Genomic DNA, 16587 nt, shown 5'->3' with positions numbered 1-16587 from the left:
TTTGCAGATTCATTTGGTGGTGGAGCTATTATCACACTCATTTACGATGAATATTTCCTTTCTCATCCTTAAACCTGTAAGATTTCTCCCATTTTTCCCTATTAATTTAGGGTTAAAATACTATCCTGATCTTGCAGCATAAAAACTAAAACAGCAAATGTTCAAAAAAAGCCCATCTGTACTACCAATGACTGTGAACTCTTAATAATTTCACTTATTTACTTACCTTTATTCTTCCTAAACTAGAGAATTTCTCTTTATCTTCTATGACTGCCTTCAGCACTGGCTGAGACAGTTTGCTTTTCATTTTAATATTGGCAATACCATCAAAGTCAATACCACTCACAACAGCTCGTCGGTATGAAGTAGACCTCAAGCTACGCTTTAGCATCCCTGGGCTTTCCACATCCCCTTCTGCTTCATCATCTTCACTGGCTACTAAAGGTGCGTCAAGAGTCTCCACCATGCTGCGTACCTTAAGTACCCTGCTGTTTGGCTCTGAATTCTGACCATTAGCTTTGCCAATTATTCTTGTTTCAGAAGCTAAGCTCTTGGGGATGATCTGCTGTTTCCCCACTTTTAATGCAGCAAGACTATTTGTGCTCAGAGTCACAGATGACCTATCTGATTGGTCATTCTGATTTGATGGCATTCTTTGCAGAGGCAAATGCAGAATGTCTGAGGGAGCATGCAGGCGAACAGGTTCATTTTCAAGGTTTTTAGGAAGTTGGCTGGATTGTAATGCTAAGGCAATGGTTGTGTTATTATTTGGCGAATGTACAACTTCAGGTGGCAACACTCCAAGGCTTGATGTGAAAACAATATGTTCCTTCTCAGGACTAAGTGATGCTTGATTAGAAGCCTTCCTTGTGTAAGTTGATTTACTGCTTGCTGAATCTATACAACCAGTAGATGAAAAGTTTATAGAATTATTTGAAACCATTTTCAAGATTTGTGGGGACTGATCAGAAAGTGTTGAAGATAAGATTCTATGTTCTGGAAACTGAACCTTTCCATTTGGTACACTTTTACAGGTCAAAAGCAAGGGACCTCTTTGAATAGAGCTGCTGTCCGGAGAAGGAATTGTTTCATCACGCTGCATTAAAGGGAATGTATCTTTATCTTCCACAGGAAAATCTGTGAAGAGGACCCCAGTGGAACTTTGATAGGACTGTGGTCTAGGTTTGTTCTTTGTATGCAAATGCCCACGATGCACTGATCTTCTCTTCCACAATGGTGTAATGTTGTTATTGGAAAAGTCTATTTCATTTTGTTCATCCATAACCCAGAACTGAGGTCAATTCATCATCAACACAGAAATGCAGTATGTCCTATTGCACAACAAAAAAGGAAACACAAAAACTTAAATCATTCAGTAGCTACAATCTAACAAATCACCCTTGATGGGGAGAAGGTAGAGGAGAAAGTGTCCATCGTTTCAGTTTTACTTTAATTAAAAAAAAGAACTATCTTTTCTAAAGTATGTCTAGTACCGTTGGAAGAGGATTTGAGGAGTAGCAGCTTGAAGCTGGCATAGCTGGTGGATACCATTCAAATGTTTCTCACAAATATAGAGGAGGAATGGATTAAGTTCTAGATCCTTCTTTTAAACAGTAATTGCCCAGACCCCATTGATGGATAATTATGATATATTGATATTTTTAATTCAAATCAAAATATCAAACTTGTTTGTGTTTTCCATCTTCCCACAGATCCCCATCATTGTGGTTAAAGAATAAAGGAGAAAAATTGTGTTCCATAAAATGAAATAAAAAAAATGCTTGATGAACACTCTAAGATTTTAGTCCTATAGCTGGTGGGTACACTACTAATAGTGGATCTATGCAAGCAGAGTTTAACATTTAAATAAATAAATAGTCTCAAATGTATTCTTAAGAGTTATTCCCAGCATGATAACATGAAAAGGGTGACTGACTATATTTGTGCCAGAAAAAAAATTAAAAACTTTTAATTGAAGTTTTTTCCGAGACATTTAAAGTAGGCAGTTTCTTATTCTACATGCAGTTAAACAGTGAGGCTGTTTTTTTTTTTTAATAAAGGTCTACTTAATTACAGCACAAGAATACTAGCCAAGAATAATTTAACATAAGCCACTGCGATTCCAGAAGGCAAAGCAAAGGAAAAGTAATCATTTGTATTGGATCAGTTTCTGTTGATCTACAAGTCACATTCTGCTCTCCAGCAGACAGGCAAATTAAGAACTCTTTATATTTCCTATCACAAATTCTGTAGAAAAATATTTTTTAAAGTTTCATAGTAGGTTTCATAATTATGCAGTCTGGAGTAATTTTTTTTTCATAAAATCTAATCTCATTCAATAGCACCACCAATCCATATTTCAGAAACAATTATGCAAATATTTCAGGGTTATTAAGAAAATAGGTAGTTTGTACAAAGCCTAATAGTGCCTCCCAGAACAGGTGGAGATACCTTAAAATATACCCCAAAATGTCCACAAGGAATCCTAAGGAAGAAGCTACTGTATGACAAACCTGTTCCCAAACTGTTTCAACAAAGAATAATGGCATTACATGCTGCAGAGCAGCACAAATTTCACCTCCTTTCACAGAAAACAAATCCTTCATAAATTCACATTGAAGAAAGCATCAATGAACTCCAGGGTATTCATTTTTGAGCTAACATGTACAAGATTGCAGTTCAGCAGCAAAGTTTATTAAATTGTGGCTCCTGCCAGGAGAACCCCAATCTGTACAAAGTCTAGGAATGTTTTACAAACTTGTATATTTATTACACAACATTAGTTTTTAAAAGCAAAAGATAGCAGCAGCTAAGATTTTGCTTTTAGACATTTGTTCCAAAATACTTAAAATGGGGGTTTAGAACTATGTTTTGCTCCAACAACTCCATGCTCAAGGATGCCTGTTTACCCAATTGCTTAGCCTGAGGCTGAGAAAGGCCAGGCCTGTTTTGAGGATTACAACATTACACAGTTAGTATTAAGAAGGACAACAAACAAGAATTCCAGCAACTCCATTAATCCAACTGTAGGCCATAATACAGTTGCAATAGTTCTGAATCAGCACTCTTTGATAATGTTTGGCTGAGTTTATGACACATAATGAAGCACAAGAGGAGGAGGGGAGAAGCCTTCTGTGCGCAATCCCTCGAAGTGAACAGTATCTGAAACGAAGGATTATTATGATTTCCTCCTTTTGTCCTTCCAGGAGGCATAATCCTTCTGAAGCCTTTAAATTAAGCAGACTGCACCTTTAAGAAGAAAATTCTGAACTCGCACTCCTAGCAGAAGCACTAGAGTAATTCCTATATTGTGCATTCCTCTGTAACTGCTCGCATACCAGCTCACTGTTCCCGTTAGCAGTCTTAAGAGCACTGACGTGATTCCCTACAGTAAGTCTTCTAGAGGATTGTAAGACCCCACCCTCAATCAACATGCTCAGAGATGGAAGAAGCACCGTGTTTACAATCACCAATTCAGCCCCCCCCCCCTTGAAGATCCCTTTAACTGCAGAGGCTGCTAGGGAAACTTTCTGCGGGAAAGGGGGGGGGGGTTCCTGCCAGTTTGTCTCCCAACTAGGGAAGTCCAAGCGTCTTTCCCGCCAAAATATCAACATACAGAAGCCCCCCTCCCCTTCTCGGGTCAAGTCTAACCTTTCCCCTATGAAACACACCCAACTCACCTCATCGGAACCGCACCAAAGTAAAGGCGGCGGCAAAGGACTGGCAAAGTTTCCGAGCTTCGGCGCAGCCAAACACTTCCCACCGGTTGCTCCCGCGCGCTCCAGGCGCTCGCTCCAAACTCGACCTGCTCCTTGCCCTCCTGTCCCGTCCCCGCACCGTGCTCGGCCTTCCTCGGAGCCCCGCCCTCGCCAAGGCAAACCCCACCTTCTCAACTCGACAGTAGGGCGTAATGAAAGGCTATCCCCGCTGCTACTGCCGCCGCCTCGCGGGCACTCGGGCGGCTTAGAATCGCGAATCCCCCCGAGGTTTCTCCGCCCGTCTCCAAAGAACCTGGTCTATTTTGCATGCAAAGACACGACCCTCCCGTCTAGGGCGCGTGAAATGGTCCCATCAATCAGGCAGCGTTTGGGAATCAGACACCCCGGTCCTAACAGGCTGAAGAGGATGGTTTCCAAAAGGGGCGGAGGAGGAAATAAGGGAGCGGGGGAGTCTTTTGAGCTATTTCAGTGTGTGGGACGAACAGAAGTGCAAAGACCGCAATAGACAAAATATATGACATATTATCAGACCAAAAGATGTGAGCACCCTGCAGGATCCACAAGAAGGGATCACCTGGATGAGGCGTAAAACCAAATCACGTGGTTGGGATTGTCATATAATTAAATACTGCTTGCCACCAGGAGCGTATTTTGAGGGGGAGAAGCAATGTTGAACTTTGCTTTCTCCTTCATCAACTTACTGATAATTCTAATAAACATGAAGACTCGCCCGTTATCCTGGTTAATGCACAAATTAAACAGGTTTGGTTTTTTTAAAGAATAATCTGTTAAACTGGCCATAGTTTGGGCAACCAGGTCTAAGTGGCGGATATCCAGATGGCAAAAAGTAAGGAAAACTGATGTCATTTTTGCTGTTATCTGGTTGAAGTTTGGATGTTTGCCACGTGGATATGTTAGTTTATTGTTAGTAATTAGTAAAATGACCATACCAATTAAATTGAGTAAAACCATATGAATATTGTAGCCCTACCATAGTGGACTGGTTCATATAATGCTAAAATGTAATAAGCTTTCACAGTGTTAAATAAACCATAATTATGTCATAGGTTTTTAATTATGCTCTGCTGACAAATTAAAGGTATTGGAACCTAAATGGAGGCCTTGGCTGTTACAGCTCATTAAGGACTGGAGCTACACTACCTCACTCAAACATGGGGCTGTGTTCTGTAGCCTTGTTATTGCTCAGTAAAGTATATCGAGCATGCATAAATTTTATGCATCTACCTACATTTTCCAGTCTGATCTAAAGTACTAAACTGGCTCCCCACATATAATGGGCCTATTCAAAATGAGATTCAACAATTTCAGAGTTTCAAGTACTAAAACAGTAAAGAGTTGCGGTGGCACAGTGGTTAGAGTGGAGTACTGCAGGATACTTCTCTTGACTGCTAATTGACTGCAATTTGGAAGATTGAATCTCACCAGGCTCAAGGTTGACTTAGCCTTCCATTCTTCTGAGGTCGGTAAAATGAGGAGCCAGGTTGTTGGGAGAAATATGCTGACTCAGTAAACTCTTAGAGCACTGTGAAGCAGTATATAAGTCTAAATGCTATTGCTCTTGTTAAAGAAAAAAAAAAACGGCTAGGAGCTGAGAAATGTGAGATTCTTCCTGCATTGCCATTATTGGACCATGCTTTCAGTGGACAAATAGGAAAGAAGAAAAGTACTTTGTCAAGTAAAAGAAACCTCTGTGTTACAAAGGGCCCGCATACTTGTTGTGCTGTTAGTAAAATAATTGTCCATTATTACTCTAACCTTTCTACCCTTGTGCTATGTTCCAATATTTAACCTTAATTCTTATGGAAGAGTTATGAACCTAGAGGATTGAAAAGGAAAGTGTCCATACAATTCATTGCAGAATTGCCATTATCACACCCCCACCTTTTTTTAAATTAAAAATGTCTGGTATAATGAAGTACAATGAGTCTTTCCTGTTCTTTTGTATCCCCAGCTGCAATGATTTTTCTGGTCTGTTATCCTTTCGTCATTATTACCTTCTACTATCATCTCACAGCATTCCAAATGAAGTTTATGATGACATCAAGAGAAGGGTCATGATTTTGGATTGTAAATAAGCAGAAATAATGTTGGCTATCTTTGAAAATTACTAAGCACCAAAACCTGCAACTTCAGAGAAGTCGCAACATTTTGAAGGCTTTGGTACATACTGTAATTTTAAGGATCAGAAGAAAAACATTTAAAGTAGTAAACTATTTGTATATCATGCAAATTTGCCAAGAGGTTTTTAGATAGCTTCAAGAATTTCAAAGGCTCCTGAATGCATTCATTAGAATTCCTGTATACCAGTCCCTTTCAAACTTGGCAACTTTAAAATATGTAGATTTGCCAACTTCTTTTTCAGAGAAGCCACCTCTATTTGTATGCCAAGCAAGCTAGAAATCAAATAAATGAGGTTTTCTTTATTATTGCAATTCCATAATAAAAAAATCACAATTTTCAGAGTTGATGAAGATTACAACTACTGTGTGGTTTGATTTGACAGATTTTTCTCTTATGTGTCTGCTGACAATTTTGTATGCTTATATCAAACTTCTGATAGGATTAGGATCAAGCCAGAAGATCACTCTATTTTAAAACCATGAGTATAAAATATAAATATATATATATGTATACTATTTTTCCTTAGCAAAACTGGAACAGTATGGATAAGAAAAACACTTTTCAGACCAATTTCTTGAGTTAATGTAGGTACGGTAAAGTAATACGTTCTGATACAACCAACAGCAGCAACCAATACATTAGCTGCACAGATGTGCAAAAATCTCTCCCAGCTACTAGAGGAAGCATTTAGAATGACATGAAGCTTCTAGTTGAGAATCACATTTTCTCTTTTTTAATGCAAAATGCTTCCCTCACCCAAGGAGAACTAAAGTGACTTCTTACTATTGCCTAGATAATATATTACCAGAACATGTATGAGCTTTAACACACAGCACTGTGTTTGTGTGTGTATTATACATATATTATATATATTATGGATCTTTGGTTGTTCGGGTTTTCTCCCGTGTAAGATTCAAAGTATCTAGGCAATGTTTCGATGAAGTCTCATTCATCATCATCAGGCCTCTGTCTTCGGCTCTTGCTTTTCAGAGTGATGTGAGATTGCAGCTGTTTTTTTTTTTTCTTTCCAACTGCCAGTGGGGTGGGACTTGATTGGGTGGGGGCTTGGCTGTGTTCTGATTGGGTGGGGGTGTCTTCTCATTGGTGGGGGCCTGGCTGTGTTTTGATTGGTTGGGGGTTGGCCGTGTTCTGATTGGCTGGATTTCCTGCTGCCCGGCTTCGAGTTCGAGGTCGCGCTGCATCTCCATAGTGGGTGTCGGCCTGTTTCATGTATGGCTCGGAGGGGTTTGAAGTGGGCAGTGATGAGGTTGCAGTGTAGCTTCTGGTCCATGGTCGTGTCTCATCTTCTGAGTGGGTGTGAGTCTGTTTTCTATATGGGAGTGTGGTGGTGGCATCTTGTGTGGTTCTGATGGGTGTGGGTCTGGTGTCATTCTTCATGTTAGGTACTCGTCTGTTCATGAGGGCGGGTTTCCAAATGGCTGGGAGGCGGGAGGTGTCATCTCGTTTGTTCATGCTTTGTGGGCGTTTTTCTATTTCTATGGCTTCTCTGATTATTCTGCTGTTGAAGTGTTCGGTTTTGGTAATAGTTCTGGTATTTTTAAAGTCAATTTTATGTCCTGTGGCTTTGAGGTGTTGGACCAGGGAAGAGGTCGTTTCTTCTTTTTTGATTGAGTTCTTATGTTCTTCAATGCGTGCACTTATTCTTCTGTTAGTCTGTCCAATGTATGCGGCAGGGCAGGCAGTGCAGGGGATTTCGTATACTCCTTGGTTTTCTAATTCGACTTTGTCTTTGGGGTTTCTTAGGATGGTGGATATTTTTCTGTTTGTGCAGAATGCTGTTTTAATGTTGTGTTTTTGGAGGATCTTGCTGATTCTGTCTGTAGTGCCTTTTATATATGGGAGGAGGGCTTTGCCGTTTTCTTGTTCTCTGTCTTGGATTTTGGTTGGGGTTTCTTTTTGGATTAGGTGGGTAATCTTGTGTCTTTGGAATCCATTGGCTGTAAGTACGTTGGTGAGAGTGTGTAGTTCGGTTTTTTGGTGTTGTTCATCGACTAAGCATTTTGTTCTGGAGATGAGTGTTTTGGCTACGGAATTGATCTGTGCTGGGTGGTGGTGTGAGAGTGCATGTAGATAGCGGTTTGTATGTGTTTTCTTCTGGTAGATGGTGTGTCCTAGGGAGCTATTGGATCTTTTGTATACCAAGACATCTAGGAAGGGAAGTTGATTGTTGGCTTCTGTTTCCATGGTGAATTGTATTTTGGGGTGTAGGCTGTTGAGGTGTGTGAGGAAGTTGTTCAGTTTTTCTTTCCCATGTGGCCAGATTATGAAGGTGTCATCTACGTATCTGAGCCAGAGTTTGGGTTTGTGGTCGTATTTTTCTAGAGCTTGTGTTTCAAAGTGTTTCATGTAGAGGTTTGCGATGACAGGTGAGAGGGGTGATCCCATGGGTGCTCCTTCTATTTGTTTGTATTTTTGTCCATTGTAGGTGAAGTATGTATTGGATAGGCAGTGGTTGGTCAGATCTAGGATGTGCTTGGGGGGGGTTGTATTTGTTTTGGATGGCTGTCAAGGCTTCTTTTATTGGTACTTGGGTGAAGAGGGATATGACATCGAAGCTTACTAGTAGGTCGCTGGGTATAAGTTTTGTTTCTTTATGATCTCGATGAACTGGAATGAGTTTCTTACATGTGAGTTGATGGATTCTGCATAGGGTTGTAGTTGTTTGGCGAATGATGCCACCACCATACTCCCATATAGAAAACAGACTCACACCCACTCAGAAGATGAGACACGACCATGGACCAGAAGCTACACTGCAACCTCATCACTGCCCACTTCAAACCCCTCCGAGCCATACATGAAGCAGGCTGACACCCACTATGGAGATGCAGCGCGACCTCGAACTCGAAGCCGGGCAGCAGGAAATCCAGCCAATCAGAACACGGCCAACCCCCCAACCAATCAAAACACAGCCAGGCCCCCCACCAATGAGAAGACACCCCCACCCAATCAGAACACAGCCAAGCTCCCACCCAATCAAGTCCCACCCCCACTGGCAGTTGGAAAGGAAAAAAAACAAAAAACAGCTGCAATCTCACATCACTCTGAAAAGCAAGAGCCGAAGACAGAGGCCTGATGATGAATGAGACTTCATCGAAACGTTGCCTAGATACTTTGAATCTTATGCGGGAGAAAACCCGAACAACCAAAGATCCACATACAAATACCCGCGAGAACCTCAGAAAACATATATATATATATTATATATATATTATATATTATATATATAATATAGTTTTGGTGATTTATAAAATACACAGAAAGATTGTGTGGACCCTATATCATTCAATAAAGCTTTGGTGACAAAATTATGGTTGTTCCTACAAAGTAGGAACCTAGCAGTAATTTCACTGGCTTTTGTCCTCATGGCAACACAGCAATTCTTCAATCCATAAATTTTCAAACCAAAATAATTATTCAGGCCAAAGCATAACGCAAATAGATCGTGTGTTTAAATTGATATTGTCAGTAGTACATGCAAAATTAAATCTCAGAACCTTCCTTTATTAGTTATTTACAGCATTAGTAGAACAGCCTAGCAACCAGAATTTTGTCCCTATTCCTACAAGGGTGACCTTTGTCAGACCATGATTTACACAGCTTTATCCCACTGTTTTCTAAATCACAAAACCCCAGCAAGGCCAACAAACACAAAGGAGGATAGAGATTGTCAAGACAATGCATTATTATGCCAGCAACATATTCTATTGCCACCATAAAAAATGAACCCTGCTAAGGACTACTAATGAGGACAGGCTTTAAGGGGTGACTCTTTCTATTTGTAGAAAGCTATTTCCCTGTGACCACTTTTTTAATGTGTTTATATGCATGTCATCCTTAATTAATGCCTTTGCAGCAATTTACAGTGTAGTAATTAAAATACATTAATAATCTGAACAACCACCTTTAGAAAGGACAAAAAGTAGTTGTTAAACCATCAGCAGGAAATAAAGCCCAAATGTCATTTTTCATTGCTGGTAAATAAGAAGTAGTGTCAAAGGCAATATAATTATACCATCTATTTCTAAGTACAGGAAAAAGGAAATACTCATACTAGTAATTTAGATTTAAAATTTGAGCTTTCTCGAAGGATGAATAGGAATGGCATTTCCTTTCTTGTTTCCTGTTCCTCTTTCACTGGTCAAGAAAGACAGCTAGAGCTAGGAAATAGAGAACTATCCATAGGTTACCAGCAATATTCTGAAGATTTTATTTATACTGTGTTCTGCCTACTTGACACCCAGACAGAACTGGGAGGTCAGATTTAATGGTTGAGTTGAATAAAGTGAGTTGGCAAAAACTCATCTGATCCCAAGATTACTCTGTATTCTAAATTTATCTGTTGCTTTCAAATTGGGATGATGGAAAAATCAAGCATACAATAGTTCAACATGTTTTCTGGATGATTCCAGATGTAACATAAAGTTTCTATCAATTTTTGCTTCTTGGAGTTCAAGTTTTGTGTTTATTTTTAATTATTAAATAGATTTATATAGCTACCCAACTCACACATAGGTGAGTCTTATAATAAAATTGCTTGGGCAGGAATTGTCAACTACAGAAAAAGAAGGCCTAACTTCTGCAGGAACATTGTTCCAAAGGACGGGGAGAGTAACTTTTTAATTTTCTATTTTTTTATTTTTCTTAACTGATGGACATCATTTTGTCACACTGATGATCAACAGTTACTTCACTAGGTTCTTGTCACTGTGATTGCATCAAGTCACATTTTTTTCTCTGTTTTGAGTTGCCTTTGATTTTTCCAAGTGTCATGATCTTTTAAAATGACTCTTGCCATTTCATTAAGTATCAGAAACATTTAAACTTAGCTTCATTATTAGTGCTTCAAACAATAATCTGGTTGTACTTCATCTACTAATGAATCATTTGCTCTTCCTGGGGACTAAGATATTATTCTCAATAATTTTTTCAAGAAATGCAATTCAACAGTATGTTTTTTTTCTTCATTCAGTCTAATGTTCCAGCTTTTACAGTCACATGTTACAAATGGGAATCTTTTGTAGGACCTTGCAGGACCTTGCAGTTAATGCAACTCTTTAATAATTTGTCTAAATTTGTAACAACTTTTGTATGATTACAGTCACAATTTCTTTGAATTTTAGAATTGGGCAAGACAAAGTCCATTACCATATCAAGTATCTTATTTGTTGACAAAATCTTGGGAAAAACCAAGCGTATGTATGTATGGATGGATGGATGGATGGATGGATGGATGGATGTATAGATGATAGATAGATAGATAGATAGATAGATAGATAGATAGATAGATAGATAGATAGACATGGTAGATAGATGTGACTGGATTTTGCACATACTGCACTGTCAACAAGAGGTTTCTGTAGTAATATGTAGAAACCATAGTTGAGAACTTCCTAAAATAATCCTTCTTGAGAGACCTCTAAAATAAACCATAATCACCGAATCAATAAATAAAAATGGGAAGGGAAAGCAGACATTACCAACTAATTAGTATTAGTGAAAGCTGTTTTAGAACTAATATGTATTTAAAAAGAGGAAACTCTGTCAGACAAAAAAATTTCTTACCAATTTTGTAGCTAATTTATTATTCAAGTAGTATGTATATTTATCTTTTTTTTTTTTTTAGAAACACAATGGGTGAAAAAACGTTTAGAGTTTAGTGATTAACCAGAATTGGTGTATTTATAAACAAAGAATAAGGGATAATAAATTATCAAATAAAATCTTATAAAATCTTATAAAAACAGGGTGCTATATTTTAATCTTTTTATGTAATGGGCATGCAACCAGTAAGACAATAGATTGTACAATAGCAAACATTCTTCTCGTAGCTGTAGAAGCAACATAGTGCTAATTTTAACAAAAACAATAGGAATTCTGGGAGTTGAAGTCTACAAGTCTTAAAGATGTCAAATTTGAAGACCCCTGAATTAATCCATAGCCCAATTCACCATGGGCCATTGTATTTATCCTGTCATATTTAGTTGAAGGCTGCAATTTAATGTAAAATATTTTAAAATAAAATAATGGTAAATACTCCCTCAAGTCAAGCACAATATCTATTGATTACATGGACAATAAACAAACTGCATGGGTTGACAAGCAAAATGATTGTGTGGACACAAATTGTGTAGTTCAGCAACAATATATAAGAGGTTTGCCATTAACTTTCACCAGGATTTGTTTGTTTGAGCCTATTTCCCAGGGATTTCCTGATATTCTCCCATCCATATTAACTTATCTGGCCCTGCTCAGCTTTTTCTTTATTATTAAAGTGGTTTCAAGAATGCATTTTAAGTAAACTGATAAGTGATGTCACTGAAGACATATTTGGCATAAATCTGTTGTTTTAATTCCCCTGTAAAACAGCCTGAAATACAGTCAGATTATTGTTATTATAAATTTCAAAAATGTAGAAGGAAAAACATTCCATCATAATTAGGAATAAAACCCAGGTGTTATTGAACTAGAATAGTTATTAATTATTTTTCAGGTTCAGAACTTTTTAGATTAGTGTACATTTTTCCAGAATATATATTGATTGCCCTTTATGTTTAGATCTTATTTTAAGTCCTCAATTTTCAAGTAGACACATTCTTTTGGAAAGTTTTGTGCATACCTTCTATAACTACTGTTAGTCTTGGCTTGTGTCTTCAAGTTTCCTGCTACTTAAATTCATGTTGAAATATTTTGGTCATTATTTCTGAAATTGAGCTTAAAAGGAAACAGGTAGAGGAATGCAGGCTAGCTAGTCATTTGGTAAACATACTGCCAATTTCCTTGTACTTGACAAAGGTATTCTGCTTTCATTATGCCTGAGAAAAGATAAGGCTTCCTTCCCTCAGTGAATTTGAACCTGAGTACTCACCTATACACATACTTTTAGAACAAAAACTTGGGCCTACACCCAACTTGCCATGCAGAGAACAGCAGCGATTCTGTTTATCTGGAAAAGGAAAATGTGAGACGTAAAAAGTAGTTCGATGTCGTAAGTTACAACAGGATTTAACACATAAAGGCTACATATCATTCCTAATACAGGGAATTTCTGATTGGATATATAGATTATATCTAGGCAGCAGGGAGATAGAAAATTGGATTTGAGGTTAGCATTGCAAAGGAAGTCAGAAATATAGGATATTTTCATATGAATTTAGCACCATACATTTTCTTTAAACATTATTCAGTTTTCATAACTTCTTATTTAAATTTTGTTCCAAAAAGGCTGCCAAGCTTAAGAATCTTGTAGAACTGATACAGACAAAAGCACATGAATTGTCCCTGTGCTGCTATTATTCATGTGCTTCTGCTACCCATTGAGTTAAGAAGAAATATATGCATGCATCTTGAAGGAAAATTCAGAGAATGCCAATTCACTTCGCCAATAAACCAATAAGGAAACCAACTCTTTCACAGATCAAGAGTTTTAATGTACAACCTGAATAAATTAACTGCGTATAGCAACTTTGTCCATGGTAGTCTGTCTTTGTTTAACGTTTTAAAGGCAATGAAGCGAAATCAAGCTTCTGTTTCTTTTCATTGCTTGAAAAGAAACACACTGCTTTCTTTGTTTCACCCATCTTAACCATAGTCCCATGATCACCGAGTTCTTTGCTGCTTTGTCTAAAGTCTGTAATTGTCTTTAAGATTGAGCATCAATTGTGTTTTCTTGTTCATTGCTTGTTATGGTGTTATCTATCTATCTATCTATCTATCTATCTATCTATCTATCTATCTATCTATCTATCTATCTATCTATCTAATTACTGTAGTTCTTGCATGATGATTTGGTTCAAGAAATTGACTTGGATTTTTTTAAAAAAATATTTTCACCCTTTCTTTTCAATTCTTACCTAAAAACTATTTCTATCTAAAAAAAAAAGCTATGCGTTGTTAGGAGTGAAAAATGACCTGATGGCACATAATCAGTTAAACAAACTCTATCTCTACCATAGTCAGGGCCTCCCCTCCCCTCCCCTCCCTATTTACTCTCTTCCCCTTTCCTCCCCTTCTCTCCACTCCTGTCCCCTCCCCTCTTCTCTTTTGATTCCTAGTGATTACCTCAACAAGTCCCTGCAGTTTTCCTGACAAGATTTCAGAAGCGGTTTGCCTTTGCTTTCTTTTTAGGTCTGAAGATACTATCTGGCTTTTTTGCCCAAGGCAGGACTAGAAATCATGGTCTCCTAATGTTTTAATTACTACATTGGACTGGCTCATTGGACTGGCTCAAATCAGACTTTAATCTCCAAGAGAGAGTTGGAAATATCTATCTATCTATCTATCTATCTATCTATCTATCTATCTATCTATCTATCTATCTATCTATCTATCTAATTACTGTAGTTCTTGCATGATGATTTGGTTCAAGAAATTGACTTGGATTTTTTTAAAAAATATTTTCACCCTTTCTTTTCAATTCTTACCTAAAAACTATTTCTATCTAAAAAAAAAAAAGCTATGCGTTGTATATATATATATATATGCGTTGTATATATATGCGTTGTATATATATATGTATATGCGTTGTGTATATATATATATATATATATATATATATATATATATATATATATATGTCTTATTGGCACCTTCCACAAATTAATTCATTCAATGTGTCATTCATTCTTTACTGATGAAGCTTTTGCTCCCTATTTTCTGCCTGACAGAAAATCAGGCCTCTGTTTGAGCTTCTGACCCTAAAGCAAATAGTTGTTTTGTTTAAATGGGGAAAGACCACCATCAAAGTTGTCATGTGTATGGTGATTATTGCTCCCTTTAAAGCTATTTTTTACAACCAATATATTCAGGATTTAAAACTGAAGACTTCCCTCCCTGTTTCTGGGAGCATCACTGTCAGAACTGGCTTGGGGTGAGTAGTGGTGGTAGAGTAGACAGTTGGGAACTTCTTTATTTTCAGGATTGGGTTCCAAAAGCTTGATGTATTTGATCCTGTTTTAATTTGGATCCAAATATAAATTTCCCTGGGTTTCAATTTTTATGCAATGTACGTTTGTTATTTAGATATGAACAGCTGAAATGTAATGCTTTTATGTTTCTCTTACCAGAAACAGAAACTGCTTCTTTTGTACTTTTCAGTTTTTCTTTCTTCTAATAACTATTTTAACCTCCTACCCCCAGCTTCTCTTTTAAATTAGCAATTGAAGTTCCTTTTGCTTTGTTGCTGTCCAATCCTGTTATTTCCCTGGCACTGTCTTTCACTCTGAATTTAGATAATGCTGGTTCTCCTCAGGTTGCCATTTCTCTTTTTAAGTTGGGGGTGGTTGGAATTAATATGCTCCTTGTGAATACGAACTAAAATCTTTTTCTGTTCTTCTTTAAAAATATATTTGTTTTATCAACAAAAATCAAATACAACCCAGGAAAAAAATAACCCATACATCCAGCACTAACAACAACAAAACAAGAAAAAAGATTGATGCACAAAAATGTTCCTCGGCAACTTTATGTTTGCATAGTATGTAAAAGAAAGCTGTGAACCTTTTAGAAATGAAATGTCTCTGATAAACATTTCCCACTGTTTGAAGTTGAAAGTGCTTGTTCAGCTGCAATGACTTATTTGTCTAATGATTCCATGTTGGTTGTAAATCTCATAGAATCATGGGCTGGAATCTGAGCAAACTGTTCTCAGTTTAGACAGAATATAATGGAATATAATGGACACATATGCTATGTGTCTGTAACACAGCTATATGGAAATATCTAACTCTACACAAACACCCAAATTGGAAACTGAAGATGTTCAACACCAGAAATAGGGTAGTCCAATGGCTTGTGGACATTGACTTGCAATATCTACAAGCCAGAGCTAACAAAACTTGCTCCCCTCTGATCTTCAGCCAATTTAATAATTACGGACTGAGGATGGCTTCCTATTTTTACACTCTAACCATTCCCAAGTATAGAAGAGCTTTCTCCCTAGCTCGCTTTAATGTCTTGCCCTCAGCACTACTGGATGGGCGATTTAAGGGGCTCCCGATTAACGAGCAGCTATGCCCCTGTGACAGAGCTGAGGTTGAAACTGTGGAGCATGTCCTTTTGCCCTATGTATAACGCAGGCAGATCTAAGTTACTGTCTCTCCTTGAAACAGACCCTTCTAGACCCAATATTAGTAATTTGTTCTTATATTGTCTAGGGGATGGCTCCTCATATATCATTGGTTTCCAAATTTTTTTAAGAGCTGCAACCATCAGAGGAGAATGCTGTAATTCCCCCTAGTCAAGTTTTTGGTGACCAATTGTTCATGATTAATTTTCCCATGTTCTTCTTTTGTTGTACTTGTGTTTTGGACCGTGACCGCAAATAAAGTTTTATTATTATTAACACCAGAAATTAGCAAACATTTTTTCCCCAGAAAGAAAGATATTTGGTGCAAATATCATCATGGAGGTCTTAGAAATAGGAATGTGTGGGTGTAAGTAAATTCAGACCACATAGTTACATTTTTACCCTATTGCTTTGTATTTATTTATGATATATTCTGTTACGTTACATTGTTTCTAAATTAAAAAATAGAAGGATTATATTTGTTATTACAAGCAATTTGCCCTAATGCACACAATTCTGTGTGTCTTCTGCTAATATAGAAACTTACCATAATTCAACAATAATGTATAAATTGACCAGGGCCTATTTCAGAAAAGCACTTCATCATATAGAGGCGAAGTGCCTTATTGTAGCAGTTAA

General features: G+C 37.5%; 1 protein-coding gene across 4 annotated transcripts in view; it reads right to left on the bottom strand.

Moving 5' to 3' along the window:
- The window catches only part of ARHGEF26 (Rho guanine nucleotide exchange factor 26), a 77176-nt gene that overhangs the window by 46439 nt on the left and 14150 nt on the right, over positions 1-16587 (bottom strand). Inside the window, exons 2-3 of one of the 4 annotated variants that reach the window (XM_087933329.1) lie at positions 12751-12828; positions 227-1331 (exon numbers count right to left, since the gene is read on the bottom strand). In XM_087933329.1, coding sequence (XP_087789455.1) covers positions 227-1282 — 1056 coding nt within the window. In that variant the 5' untranslated portion in view covers positions 1283-1331; positions 12751-12828. Of the gene's footprint in view, positions 1-226; positions 1332-3680; positions 3834-12750; positions 12829-16587 lie in introns of those variants that run through there. The other 3 variants (XM_087933328.1, XM_026701648.2, XM_026701649.2) reach the window with 3 other exon arrangements.

Source organism: Pseudonaja textilis, chromosome 4, assembly GCF_049901715.1.
Source record: "Pseudonaja textilis isolate UNSWEBS1 chromosome 4, rPseTex1.2, whole genome shotgun sequence".
NCBI lineage: Eukaryota > Metazoa > Chordata > Lepidosauria > Squamata > Elapidae > Pseudonaja > Pseudonaja textilis.
Note: the sequence above shows the minus strand (reverse complement) of the source record. Positions and strands in the feature narration are given on the sequence as shown.